We start from the raw sequence: 15,140 nt of genomic DNA on the forward strand, positions 1-15,140 counted from the left end.
ATCAGCAGTGTCAGAAAAAGATGTGTTTCATAAGATGATTTTTCTTTTCAGAGGAGTTTGTAAGAACTATACTTTAGCTGTTGTTTTTTATCTACCATGAGATAGATCAGATTAATTACCAGACCATTTATGCATTGTAGTTATCAAACTTTCAACAAACTATTTACATTGTAGCTTTTATCTAATTAACACAGCAGCCAATGGCAGTTTGATCATTTCCTGTGTAACTGTCTTTTGAACCTCAACATTTTAGTGCACTATATGTGCACAGCCAACTTTTCTCAATAACCAAAAGAATAATCATACTCTGTATCAAAGTTTAATCATGTATGATAAATGGCCTCTACATAGTGTTGTAAACTACATTCTGGCCTGTATATTGCTTTTAATGTTTTATTGGTACACATGGCTTTTACTAACATTTTAAAGAATATCTCTTGTCATTGTGATATTTATTCCGAGTGCAATATGTGTGTGCCTCAATGCTTAGAAATAATCCTCGAATTTGTACTACTATACAATGTATTTGTAGCTTAGCTGGATTGATTGTTTAATGTGTAAAAGTAATTATTGTTTCTGTAAAAAATTGTAAAGGCAATTAAATTGTTAAGTTGTGCTGCAGATGTGTCATGTAGGTTGTGTAATTTTGTAACTACAGTATCAGGGATAATAAAATTGGGCATGATTTTTCCAGTAACTTAGAATTTGCCATTTTTGACTCGATTATTTCTTAGAAATACTGTAACAGTTCACCACACAAAGTCTTTCATGTTTATTGTACGCATACTTTGTAGAACATTCAGTCCTGAAGTAATTCCTGAGGTAATTTGAAGATGTCCAACATTAGTCAACAATTTTTACACTCAAATGTTAACTACTTACTACATCTATATCGCATAGGCTGTCAGATGAGGACTTTGTGCACGACCTTAAATGTCTTCTGCTTGTTCAAACAGATGTACTACGGCATCTGGAAAGGTCTTTACCTGCACAGTGGATGATGTTAGCATAAAAAACCCTCTGGAGACGAACAAACCCAAAACAATACCTCTTGTCAATTTTTCAGGGAGATAAAACAACGGTGCGATAGGAAGACGCTGTGGGTATTTATTGGGTCTTCATGTCAAAAACACAATCCCATGATTGTCACAATTGTTACAGCTGTTTAGTTCGATATGTCTATCTATTGCATATTGCATCAATAAGTAGTATCTCCAGTATTCATCAACGTTGGAGTCTTTAAAACTTTATTTGTAATAATACAACTGTTGAAATATAAAATGAGATCTCTTCATCATTGCACTGCTAGAACTTCTTTGGAATGCCAAAGACGAGGCCTCAGACATGTAGTTGTGGTATATCTGAGTCAGTCTAAGCAAGGCTCCAGCCTCCGTCAATCACAAGCTCCTGGCCTGTGGTGTATCCAGACTGAAAAGATAAAAAGTTGTTGCATATTTTGGCAATGCAATTGAACTTTTGCTGTAACCTAGGCCAAGGAGAATGGCTTGCTCTTAATGTTCTCAAGACAGGAATTCTCAAAGACTGGGGGTCACAAGATGAGGACTGTTGTGACTGAAATACTAAGATGAGGGAAATTCATAGTGTTTAAGACATGCAAGTTTAACGACTTGAAGACTTTTGACAAGTTCCTCACCTCATCAGATGCCAGGTACACGGCCAGGGCTGCGATCTCCTCAGGCTTACCAACGCGACCCATCTTCTGTCGAGCGATGAAGTCTGCTCGTGCCTTTAATATACACACAACAGCATTGTGCAATTGTGTCCACTCTTGTACCAGTATCAATAGAATGCAGGGTAGTACCTGACTACAAGTTAAAAGTTGGATTAAAACATGCACAAATGTTATTACATACAAAAAATGAATCACAATTTCATTTTCAGTCATATAAAGTTAACTGAAGTAAAGGAATTGCTAAGAAAAGCTAAAAACCGTGATGATCATCTAAATTTGTTGAGAAGCTCAGGCTGGATGTGTGCTCAGTGTTTAAGTTTGAATAACGCACAAATAAAAACAACTCACCTTGACAGGATCAGGGAAAGCGTCGATTCTCTCCTGCAGCGAGGGTGTTTCTACTGTAGCTGTAGTAGAGGTGAAATTATAGCTGAGTTAGACACATTTCATATTAGAGATTCTGAACAAACTCACTCACTCACCGTCTCGGAGCACAATGGTACACACAGCAACCAAACTAGGCATTGATGACTGATGTTGTTAACTGCCATAAACCCAACTTTTTTCTCCAAATATCTCTGATCAAGATGACTGAAATAAGTCTGATTAAAAAGAAGTTATACCTGGACAGATACAGTTACAGCGAACCCCTTTGGAGACAAAGTCTGCAGCGATGGCTTTGGTCAGTCCGTTGACTCCTCCCTTACTGACGGAGTAGGCAAAACGCATGGGAACACCTGCAATGAATAGTCAACAACCAGATCTGCAGATATGAAGACTTCTTCATTGAATTCATATTGACTTCTTCAACACAGTAAAAGTCATGAAGAAAATACAAGGGATCACTCTGACTGAACAAGGACGTTATCTTACATAACGTCCTTGACCTGAACAATAAGTCTGATGCAGAAGTGGCTCACAACTGGGACTTCTGTTTCCAGTCCCATCCAAAAGAAAAACATCCTTACTAGAAGCTAAATTTCTACATGATCACCTGATTGTGGAGTGAGTAAATGTGTGTACAGTGTTGATCTCAAGGACACAAGATTGACAGCTGCAAAGGATCCAAACGCAGGCCCATACATTTACTACAAGGGTAACAATAGCAGTTCAAATCACATCACTTTACTGATACTGTAAGAATTTGAGGAAGAGTCAATCAAATTCTGTAATCTTAAAACTGCCCACCTTTAATACTTGAAGCACTAGAGGACATGCTGACGATAGACCCAGAACCTTGTGCCACCATCTGCAATGGAAAGTCATTTTAACCTTCTAACAGATAAATGTGAACGAGATACAGTATCTGTGACAAACTAAATCTGGGCCATATCTCGAACATTCAACATACTACCTCTTATTTGTCTACATTTACTACCTGACATACTCTTAAGGTTGACTCACCTTTGGAAGGACAGCACGACACAAGAAGTACATGGTTGACTCACCTTTGGAAGGACAGCACAACACAAGAAGTACATGGTTGACTCACCTTTGAAAGGACAGCACGGTACAGGAAGTACATGGTTGACTCACCTTTGGAAGGACAGCACGGCACAGGAAGTACATGGTTGACTCACCTTGGAAGGACAGCACAACACAAGAAGTACATGGTTGACTCACCTTTGGAAGGACAGCACGGCACAGGAAGTACATGGTTGACTCACCTTTGGAAGGACAGCACAACACAAGAAGTACATGGTTGACTCTAGGGCTGGGTATCGGTACAGCGTACCGGTACAAAACCGGTTTTTCTTATTGGACCGGTCCAGAAAAACCGGACCTGAAAAAATTAGGTGGACCGGATGTTGGACCGATTAGAAAATTAACGAGTCATTTTATCAGGCATTCACACGTTTTGACGCTTGCAGGTGGAAGAAAATAACAAGAGTGAAGTAGTGTAGAGTTTATAGTCATTTCTACCAAGTTTTACAGTCAATCGTACAGGTGCAGTTAGCTTTGTATGATTTTAAAACGTCAGTGTAAGTCTAATACTCCACCAAACAGATTTCTTTGTAGTGAAATGGACCATTGGTATGAGTCATACTGCATCAGGTCCAGGTTCAGGTCCGGACCTGGACCTAATCCTCTGGACCTGAACCGGACCTGGACCTGAATTTTATGTACCGGTACCCAGCCCTAATCTTGAGTCTTTCACAATTTTCGCTGCTGTTATTAACATGTTCATATCATGAGTTTATGTCCCGGTGTCGCAATGGAACTTCAGTTGCTTCGAGATTAACTGGTGTAATATACTTCAGCGTGTTCCCTGAAGCCATGTCTATCATGAAAGGGGGCGTGTACACTTTGAGTCTGCCACGTTGGAGCTTTTCTGTCCCCACCTAATTTTTGTGTACCTACTTCACTGCACTTGGTGTCCGTTAGCTTGGCAAACTGGGTCCATTTTACAGATATCCCAATTTCACAATTCACATTTCGCAAAATGTCAATGATCAATGCTCTTCGAATATATACATGTGCAAAGTTGATTTGAGCTGGATTTTTTTCACCCACTGTGGATCAGGCAACCCATCCTCTTGAGCATTGCACAGGTTAATCGAAGCGTGAAATCACAAACAGTAAGGTACAGCTCGTTCTATACATGTAGTGAGTAGTGACACCTGCATTTTATGATTGTGTGGGACAATGTCTGGCTGGAAGATTGTGGCAACACAAACGGTTAATTTCCACTCCAAAGCACCACAAAGGGGGTGGGGGTACACTTTGGGTCTGACACGTTTACCCCCTTCTTTGCATAAAATCACAAGCTGTAAGGTACAGCTCGTTCAATGGTGACACCCGCATTTTATTATTTTTGCCAGGGACAATGTCTGACTGGGAGAATGTGACAACACAAACGGTAAAGTTCCACTCCAAAGCACCACGAATGGGGGCGTGTACACTTTTGGTCCCCTACATTGGTGCTTTTTTCCCTACCTAACTTTTTTGTACTCGCTTCACTGCACAAAATCACAAGCTGTAAGGTACAGCTCGTTCAATAGTGACAACCCCATTTTATTATTTTTGCTAGGGACAATGTCTGGCTGGAAGAATGTGACAACACAAACGGTTAAGTTCCACTCCAAAGCACCACGAAAGGGGGCGTGTACACTTTGGGTCTGACACGTTTGAGCTTTTTTGTTACTACCTAACTTTTTTGTACTCGCTTCATTGCATAAAATCACAAGCTGTAAGACACAGCTCGTTCAATAGCGACACCCGCATTTTATTATTTTGTGTCAAGGGCAATGTCTGACTGGAAGAATGTGGCAACACAAACAGTGAAGTTCCACTCCAAAACACCACAAAAGGGGGCGGGTACACTTTTGGTCCCCTACGTTGGAGCTTTTTGTCTCCACCTAACTTTTGTGTGCCCACTGGTAGCTTAGCAAACTGGGTCCCAGCCATTGTACAGATATCCCCATTTCACGGTTCACATTTCGCTAAATGTCAACCAATTATCAACGCTCTTTGGTATACCTGCACAAAGTGTCTTGTGTTGTTTCGCAGTGTTTTTCACCCAATATGGATTAGACAGACTATCTCCTTTAACGTTGCTCGGGTTAATAGAAGCGTAAAATTACAATCTGTAAGGCACAGGCCATTCCACAGTGACACCCGTATTTTATGATGTTGTGCCAGGGGCAATGTCTGGGAAAACGTTGTGACACAAACGGTTAATCTCCACTCCAAAGCACCACAAAATACAGCAGAAATACAACAGTGAGTAAGTTATGGCATACGACCGTCACATCAGAACATAAATGTCCTGTCGTTCTTAATGTCGAGGATTTTATTTGGAGAGTTGGCGGTTGTCAGTAGTGTCCTCTGGGCGCATTCTCTAAATGGTAGCACGAATATCACATCTTGACTCTTTCACAATTTTCGCTGCTGTTGGCTGGCATGTGGATATCACAAGTTTATGTCCCGGCGACGCAATGGAACTTCAGTTGGTTCGACATTAACTGGTGTAGTAATATATTTCAGCGTATTGCCTGAAGCCATGTCTGCCATGAAAGGGGGCGTGTACACTTCGGGTCTGCCGCGTTGGAGCTCTTTTGTCTCCACCTAACTTTTGTCTCCACTTGGTGTCTAGTAGCCTGAAAAACTGGCTCTATAGACTATTGTATAGATATCACCACTTAACGATTCATATTCCTTGTAGGTCACAGGACGGAGAAGAAGCCGACAGGCAGGCAGGCATCAGTGGCGAGATGGAGGCAGATAAAGGTATGGATCTCTGAAATATGTGGTTCAGTTCTAATAGAATGCGTGTTAATTTTCTTCTTATTTATCTATTTATTTATTGCACACTAATTTCAAGGAAACAAACGTATGTACAACGTGTGAGAAGGTACAAAAATGTCTGTAGCTAGTTTTTACGACAAATATATGTTAGACATAGGGCTGGGTATCGGTACAGCGTACCGGTACAAAACCCGTTTTTCTTATTGGACCGGTCCAGAAAAACCGGACCTGAAAAAATTAGGTGGACCGGATGTTGGACTGATTAGAAAATTGATAGATTATTTCATCAGGCATTTACACGTTTTGGCGCTTGCAGGTGGAAGAAAATAACAAAAGAGTGAAGTAGAGTAGAGTTTATAGTAATTTCTACCAAGTTTTACAGCCAATCGTACAGGTGCAGTTAGCGTTGTAGGATTTTCAAAAGCCAGAAAAAATACTCCACCAAAAAATGGTTCAAAAATACTTCACCAAACAGTTTTCTTTGTAGTGAAATGGACCATTAGTATGAGTCATACTGAATCAGGTCCAGGTTCAGGTCCGGACCTGGACCTGATCCTCTGGACCTGAACCGGACCTGGACCTGAATTTTCTGTACCGGTACCCAGCCCTAGTTGACTCACCTTTGGAAGGACAGCACGGCACAGGAAGTACATGGTTGACTCACCTTTGGAAGGACAGCACGACACAAGAAATACATGGTTGACACACCTTTGGAAGGACAGCACAACACAAGAAGTACATGGTTGACTCACCTTTGGAAGGACAGCACGGCACAGGAAGTACATGGTTGACTCACCTTTGGAAGGACAGCACGACACAGGAAGTACATGGTTGACTCACCTTTGGAAGAACAGCACGACACAAGAAGTACATGGTTGACTCACCTTTGGAAGGACAGCACGGCACAGGAAGTACATGGTTGACTCACCTTTGGAAGGACAGCACGACACAAGAAGTACATGGTTGACTCACCTTTGGAAGAACAGCACGGCACAGGAAGTACATGGTTGACTCACCTTTGGAAGGACAGCACGACACAGGAAGTACATGGTTGACTCACCTTTGGAAGAACAGCACGACACAGGAAGTACATGCTCTTCAGGTTCACATTCATGGTCTGGTCCCAGTCAGCCTCCTCACAGTCCAGGATTGTGCCATTGTGAACTATTCTGGATGCAAAGAAGAGCTTATTTCATTTAAAAAATACATGTATGATCCACATGAAATGGCTGATAAAATTTGTGTGCTAAAATTTCCATGATTTGCCAGAGGCCCAGAGCAAACAAACAGTCATAAGGTATTTTGCAGACTAATTTGGTCACATGTTAGGTTATAACAGTTAACCCTTAAACTGCCAGAGTTTCAGCCTTATGAAAATGCTATCAGTACCAGGGTTGGCTGCAGACCTCCAAAAAGAAACCCCAGAACAAAGCCGGAGTCCCTACCTTCCGGGGATTGCTACTTCGGGGAAATACGCTATCCCGGATATATGCGGGCGCGGCACACAGGGCATGTATATGTGTGCCGGATATATCCGAGCTGGGCATTGAATGTGACGCATCAAAGCAGATCACACCAGTTTACATCCATTATCATTAACTCAAGAAATAACATACTACAGGCTCACCAATAGATCGTTTTCATGTGACGTCACAGTTGCGATCGAACGTTCGAACGGCCATGTTGGATGATAAGCTGCTCGATCTCCACACGGCTGTGTGTTGCACGTACATGGAAAGAAGTTTTTTTTTTTTTTGGTATTATTTACAAACGGGCTGGTTGTTCGATGTGCTAACTGCGAGTTCCATGAACACAGGATACAGCGCACTCGCCGTTTCTATCTAACAACACAGTTATCCCATTTTAACTCGATTGAATCACTATTCTAGCGGCCCGCCAACATGGGTCCCCATATGCATGCGGAGTTTGCTCATCTGTGATCAATTGTTACAAATTTAGTCGTTTTTTTGGTGGACTTACATGGTCTTTTAGAAAATAGTACTCTCCTACAAATTTAGTCGTTTTTTTTTTGTACGTAAAGACGTGGTCTTTTAGAAAATAGCACTCTCCTCTGCAAGAAAATAGTTTAAGAGTCATTTCATGGCATACGGCCCATCTACATTTCGTTATCTGATAAAAGCTCCTTGATAAAAGCTCCTTGGTTATTCTAGTTATTTGCACAATGAGCATATACGTTTCCCACGTCAGAGGTTGAACTTTTACCTCAAGTCAAGTCAAGTGTAGTGACAGGTTAACCGGTTAGACAACATCTTCAGACAGGGTGTGACACGGGCAGGTCAGCACTGCAAGCTTAAAGATCTCTAACTTTGTCACCAACTTTGTCTCACAGGTGGGAATATATTTACTGTGTAGGTTCTAGTTGAAGAAATGAAGGTTGTCTTCTGTCGCAGTGAGCAGGGTTTGAAAAGCTTCACAGCATGCAAGTTACCACGCACACATAGAGTCCATTCCAAGACACCATGTGGATGTTTGTTGCCATTGTTTAGAATTGATTTTAAAGTTTTGTAATTATATGTCTAGGACATTTGATACTTCAGAAATATTTATAACACTGTTTCAACTTTATAAATATTTCCCTGGTCCTATAAAACTTTGGAAATATTCATGGTGTGGAATTGGATACTTCTAATGGTTTCTAAATAATGATAACAGCATTCTACCATTATTTACCATTTTGTACCATTTTTTGTAAATGGTTCGGTGGGCTGGGAAGATAGCAATTCACACATCCTTGCAAAGTATGGTTGGGTGCCATGCAACAATGGCCCACCACAAAGGATCCACCAGTGCCCAGCAGTGAAATCTAAAAATATAAAGATGCAACAATAGGGCTTACTTTTATGGGGGCAATTAACTAATTTTACCATTTGGCCAGGTTTACCATTTTTTGTAAATATTTGTAAATGTGAAATAATCACAGAGAGGTTTTACAATTATTCTAATTCTAAATAAAGATATTTTTGTACAGTTACTTTCAAAATGTTTCTAAAATATTCAAAGAAATTCAAATAAATGAGTATTTTCTTTCTCAATTTTTTAAAAATAATCTAATTATTGTGGCTCAGATATTTTTTTATTCAAAATAATTCAGACTAATTATAAATATCGCCTAAAAACCCTCATGGTGTCTTGGAATGGACTCTATGCGGAACTATCATTGTAGAAAATATGTTACGATCAAATGTTTATCTTGTTCTCAGTTTAGCGTATTGGGGGAGAATACAATAACGTTACGGTGTCGAGGTGATGTACAAGTTGGTGGGGTTAAGACGTTGTAGTCCAACTTTGTCGCAGTATGGCTGAAAATACGTAGTTTGGGTTGTTACATTTTGCACTAGATGTGTTTACAAAATCTCTCACTGGCTGGGTTTAATGAGGGGGGCGGAAAGTTTTTAGTCAGGCTATGGTTACTAACGAAGTAGTTGAGTCAGACCGTACCTCAGGCCGAAAGACAAGTCGTATTGAAGCTCGTTGGGTGAACTACGCGCGAGTTCTCCAAATTACGTCGCGCCTTGTCAAACAACGTCATAGTTGGCTGAAGCACGCCATAGCTCAGTTTTGACCGGAGTAGAAAACCATTCACACGGAGTCAGAGTTGGAGAAGCGCCAAATCTTGCCCCTTGTGAGGCTGAAGTGGACAGTGAGGGCAGCTGGATACTGGGGTAGACTGTGTAACGCAAACTCCGATGTATAGGGCTGTAGCTAGTCTAGTCATCCGTGCGCAGCCTATATGATAGAAGTGTACATAACGTTATACAGTCGCCCAGGGTAGCGGTAACAGATGTCCGGGTATTCAACCATTGGCAAGAGCGTTAGATCGTCAAATGCCTTTTCTCTTAAAGCATATGGATTATTGCAACTTTGTCCTGATATCTAGCCTTGGCTACATCACTATATCATTCACAGTACGGAGACAAAACAGCACACTTGAACCCGCCACAAGTAACTTTGGTAGCGCCGTTCTGTGTTCTATTTATCCAGGTTATCATCCAACATGGCGCCCACGCGTGGCGAAGCGGTTTTCGAACGTTCTGTGAAAACGATCTATAACAGTTGCTTTTAAGAAAATGGTGCTTCAGCTTCAAGAACTTGGAAGGTCTGAGGTAGTTGAGCTTTAGCAACAGCGGCTTGGTAATCATTTAACGTTATTTTCCAGTTTTACACCATTTCAAGAATCATTGTAACTAAACAAAAAGTTTCTGTCTGTACCCTGCACAGTTGAAGAGGATGTCCACACGGTCTAACTGGTCCACCAGTGCTGTAACCTGGTCCTTGTCTGCCACATTCAGTGTCTTGGCTTCAATTCCTGATGACGAGATAAACACATAAATGTATACCTAATATAAATCATGATATCAGAATCATCTAACTGAGTTGTCCATTCTGAAACACATTTGAAGTATTGTATTACACATAACGTTACATGTGTAATGTTACATGCTACTAATCTTTGAATAGTTGAAATTGATATTCTTGTCCCTTTAAATACTTACAAATGTTTATACAACCCCTAAGTGTGAAACACTAAAGAACTATCCTGACTACATGCATGGATGTTATGGTTCATCATATTTTTTCTCACTCACTCACTCTGTAACTCACTCACTCACTCACTCACTCACTCACTCACTCACTCACTCACTCACTCACTCACTCACTCACTCACTCACTCACTCACTCACTCACTCACTCACTCACTCACTCACTCACTCACTCACTCCTGCTCAGACAGAACTATCACCTGGCACATCTTTGACTTCCTGCTCCAGTTTACTGATGTTGACATCTGTAGCGATCACTCTGGCTCCCTCCTTAGCAAATGCCTGCAGAGAAAATTCAACATAAATTTTTTGAGTACATTATAATAGTTACAGTACAGCAAAATTTGGAAGAGGTCTTTGGACTTGGGTCTGTGCAAAAATAAGCTCAGCTGATCAGGGGGCGTGGTCGGGTGGCAACGGTAGGCACCCTGAGGCGTTGCCAAAAATGTCATTCCCAGGATGGATGCATAACAAAGGAAAAGAGGACTATCATTTAATTTAAGTATAGTTGGAGTAAATCTAGGAGGTTTAAACTCCTTAAGTGAATGAAGTGAACCCATAGGCCACGGACATGGTGAGACTCGGCCGGGTTCAACGATCATCCAGGGTAGGAGTTTCGTGAGTGCGGAAACGAGGGAAGACTCCCGACTAGCGCCGCTGGAACTGTCAGTCAGCAACTCAGCGATGCCGCCAGCACTTACCAGAACTGTAGATAGTCCTATCCCCTGTGCAGACGCCGTGCAAAGTGCCACTTTCCCGTCCAAACGCCCCATTTTCCACAGAGTCTCTAAAAATCTAACCCCAAAATCTGACCTTTGTACTATTTTACGTATGGTCTGTGCGTTGGGGTCAAGGGGCACCACAAATTGCGGCAACAACCAACTCGCACGACTCGTTTGTTGGCATAACGTCCGTATAATAAATACATGAACCAAAGACGTGCCAACTCCATTGTGGACAGAATGATAAGCCACGAAGGTTGAGTTGCATGGATATATTAAAATCGACTTCAATTATTCAGGTATTCTGAATATAACCTCCTTGATGAGTTCACGTAATTCGTAGTGAGGATGGAAAATTGACTGTAATTCGTAGCCAGTGTATTTCACGTAAAGCGTAATCTAGCCTAAAAATTTCACGTAAAGCGTAATCTAGCCTAAAAATTACCCGTAAATCGTAGCCTGGTCTCCCAAATTTCATAAGTCGAAGGGTAGTCTACCAGTGAATTTAGCCCCTCAAAACACGGGAAATTGTTTCAGATGATCAAGATTTCAAAATTTCCCTTGCAAATCCTTTCACATTCGGTCATCGACAAGCCAAAATATGTATCGGAGGCCTCGCCCTCACCTTTTGCCGTTAATAGGAATGTTATTGAAGGTAGCTAGATTCATGGATTAGTCTGGCAGCAAAATTTGCCTATCAAAATGCAGGAAATATCATCTTAGAGGTTCAAGATGTCAAAGTTGTTGTTGAAAATTAAATTTCCATCTAATTACGGACAGACTACTATAGTTACATATGCAAAATGCTATTATCTCCTTCAGTCTGTTCATTCGCGATTAGGTCTGTTCATTCGTGATTCATAATCACCGGTCTAACCAGTTTTTAGGCATAAAGGCAGCTCCGAGTCCTACTAAGTTCTACATACCAGACCATCTAAATCTACACGGGCTGTTCTCGGCATTGACAGGTAAAACTGCAGTCAAACGTTTATCTTCACTATTTGTTTGCATTGTAGTAGTTTCGTACTCTACAGAACGTTAAACTTTAAATCGGTAACACCTGAATTCGGTAAAATTTTTAACTTGTTCTTTATGTATCCGGATTTTCTTGTCCGGCTTAACTTGGTCACTCCCAATCCCTACATCCGAATGCCTGAGAATGCAGAGAATGAGTCAAAGCCTGTGTAGGCTTACGTGTGTTCATAACAACACCTACATGTATCTACTCGTTGATTTGTATTTGAGTCAATAACAGAAACAGCAAGACAGAACATTCAGGCCGACTCTAGTATGTGGTTCATCTTTACGCTTGACAGGAAAATTGGGCAACATCTTTAAATAGCGTAAACCGTTGCCAGCCTTTCTGAATTTAGCGTAAAACGTTACCGGCCTTCGTGAATTTAACGTAAAGCGTTGTCGACCGTCCCGAATTTAGCGTAAAGCGTTGTCAGGACCCTCCATGCAAACCCTCAATGAGTATCTCACTGACCTTGGTGATTCGTGAGTTGCCTCAAGTCAGTTAGTGAAGGATAAGTGAAAGGTTAGATAGCATCTACAGAACACCGGTTAGACAGCATTTACAGGTCAGTGCTGTCAATAACTTTGTGTCACAGGTAGGACCAGATTGTAGTTGAGTCACGCCGTACTTTGCCGAACTAAGCCGTAGTTCAAAGAACTTGATCCAATACGGCTTAACGTCCTGAAGAACGCCGTAGCTGCCTGAAGTACGGCCTGACTCAACTACGCCATAATAACCCCAACGTTGTACTGTGGCTGGGCTGTGTTCGGGGTATGGGCACTAGACAACGGGAGCAATAAAATCCATGCACACGTACATAATGCTGTACGGCGTAGTTGGCCATTTCTCAGATAATACTGGCGGATCAGCACTGAAAGATTTTTAACATTGAGCTGTCCATTTTACATGACATGTTACACAGGTAGCATAGGAATGTACGTATATTTAAGGTACATATTCTAAATCTTGGTTTGAGGAAGCTTCTTCGATCGTTCTGCCTCCGTAGTGACCGCTGGCTCAGTACGGAGGATGGTACCCAGACTACAACTGATGTCCACTGCAGATCTGTTGTCATTTTGGTAACACTAGCGTCCCTGTTGTAGTTGTTTGTACAGAATCTGGCGGCCACACTATATGATATAACATAAGGTAATCCAGAAGTAGATAATCCAGAGGTAGATAAGGCATTTCCCAAAAAAATGAAGACGTTAACCTTTCGAGGTGCATTTTATTCTTGCAGCAAACATGAGTGGCTACATTCCAGTCGTGGATTTCTCGGCCTACGGCCTTGACAACAAGACCGTGAACAAAGCCGACCTGGAAGCACTGACGGACGAACTCATGCAGGCTTTCACCACCGTGGGCTTCGTGTACCTGAAGAACACAGGTATACCAACATCAGAGGTAAGGATAGCCAAGATACCAATCAGTATTTCATGTGCCATTTTGCAATGTTTCTATGGACAATTTTCACATCTCTTCCATGTTCTACTAGTATATATCTATAACCAAGAAGCGAGAAGAAGCCGAACTTTTGTGTTAGACTAGATTTGTGACACCTTTATATGTATATATCCTGACTTGTTGTGACCTGTACTTAGCTCGGTTGGGCAAAATTGTACAATAAAGGTCTTCATTCATTCATTATAACGTTACACTACCAAGGGTGTAAATGTGATTTGTATACATGTGAATTTAACGGAGAAACCTCCAGAAATGCTTAAAGAAGTAACTTCAGTGAAAATATATGTGAGAGTGACAAATTGGAATGTTAGGGAAATGTGAAGCATGAAATAATGTGAATCAGATAAACATCCTCATTCTGAGCTTTTGACATAATGTATACTTGTCTGCGCCCATTGTCTGCGACAACGCCCCTTTTCTGTCAAAACTTTCCCCCCAATATTTTGGTACTATTTTGCAATTATATGTTATTCACATTTCATAATTTCACAAAACATTTCATATTATTCCTTTCACATATTCTTTGACGAAGTCATATCTTGTTACATTCCTAAAAAGTTCGAAATTTCCCCATCAAATTCACATAAAGGTCACATGTTCGTCCCTGGCAGTGTTATTGTTATTAGCCTGACTGAAATCGCGCCCCTAGCGGCCGGCCTTACAATTGCCGCCGCCTTAGGAGCTCTAGGGGAGAGGGTAATTAACCCCAGCCAGCGAGAGATTGTGTAAACACAGGCTAACAGTGTCATATTCCTAGTGAGTTTTCATTTTCAATTGGGTATCATCAACAGTTAACCAAAAACAAACTTGTGTCCCTGTATGATGTCATTGTTTTCAATCTTTTATTCAAAGTCTCCCTCGACTCACAACGTAATGTTCACATGCCCCAGAGATACGGTTTGGGCATGTGTACTTTAATAGGCCACATTCATTCATTTCATTTCTATTCATGTATCTTGTCTTTCTTCATTTGCGATTAGCCCCATGGGCATGAATTCATTTCTTTTTCAATCGAAAAGGCCTCTGTCTTCTATATTTTTACAGGTGAATGGCGTATTTGATGTCTACGATAAATTCTGTTTTCAACCTGAAGCCGTGAAGGAGAAATATTCCCGTCCGGTGGACAGGACAGCAGAGCGGCACGGCTGGATGGCCCTGGGGAGAGAAATGTGAATACTTTTGCTTCTGTTCTAATCCACAAATAAACTTTCTGACACAGACAACCGTTTAGTTTAGCTCCAGTTTGTTTTGCACATTTTTCTAGCCCTACGTTCGAACGGCAATGCTTCCGTAGCATGATAGGTTGGAGTACGAATTCAAAGCAAATTCAAAGTCGTGGACGTGTTGTACAACATAGAGCTTACTCTCCAAGCAGAGGTTAGGCTCCGGCTGTTTTTTAAGGTTTTTTTAGTCGTTTTTATCGGGCTTTCTAT

General features: G+C 41.2%; 2 protein-coding genes across 2 annotated transcripts in view; one reads left to right on the forward strand and one right to left on the reverse strand.

Annotated features, from left to right (window-relative positions):
* Positions 1–442: 442 nt before the first annotated feature.
* Positions 443–11,390, reverse strand: LOC118423115 (3-hydroxybutyrate dehydrogenase type 2-like). The gene is made up of 9 exons (XM_035831115.1): positions 11,205–11,390; positions 10,704–10,785; positions 10,172–10,268; positions 7,002–7,110; positions 2,882–2,942; positions 2,317–2,430; positions 2,042–2,100; positions 1,655–1,747; positions 443–1,428 (listed from the first exon to the last, which is right to left on the reverse strand). Exons 1-9 carry the CDS (start codon positions 11,274–11,276, stop codon positions 1,372–1,374), a joined length of 744 nt encoding a protein of 247 aa, XP_035687008.1. The 5' UTR covers positions 11,277–11,390; the 3' UTR covers positions 443–1,371.
* A 727-nt stretch (positions 11,391–12,117) lies between these two features.
* Positions 12,118–15,140, forward strand: part of LOC118423107 (2-oxoglutarate-Fe(II) type oxidoreductase ppzD-like) — a 6,950-nt gene continuing 3,927 nt past the window's right edge. The window contains exons 1-3 of the mRNA XM_035831102.1: positions 12,118–12,193; positions 13,484–13,647; positions 14,752–14,876. Coding sequence (XP_035686995.1) covers positions 13,489–13,647; positions 14,752–14,876 — 284 coding nt within the window. The 5' untranslated portion in view covers positions 12,118–12,193; positions 13,484–13,488. The remainder of the gene's footprint in view (positions 12,194–13,483; positions 13,648–14,751; positions 14,877–15,140) is intronic.

The sequence above is a fragment of the Branchiostoma floridae genome, chromosome 9, assembly GCF_000003815.2.
Source record: "Branchiostoma floridae strain S238N-H82 chromosome 9, Bfl_VNyyK, whole genome shotgun sequence".
Classification (NCBI taxonomy): domain Eukaryota; kingdom Metazoa; phylum Chordata; class Leptocardii; order Amphioxiformes; family Branchiostomatidae; genus Branchiostoma; species Branchiostoma floridae.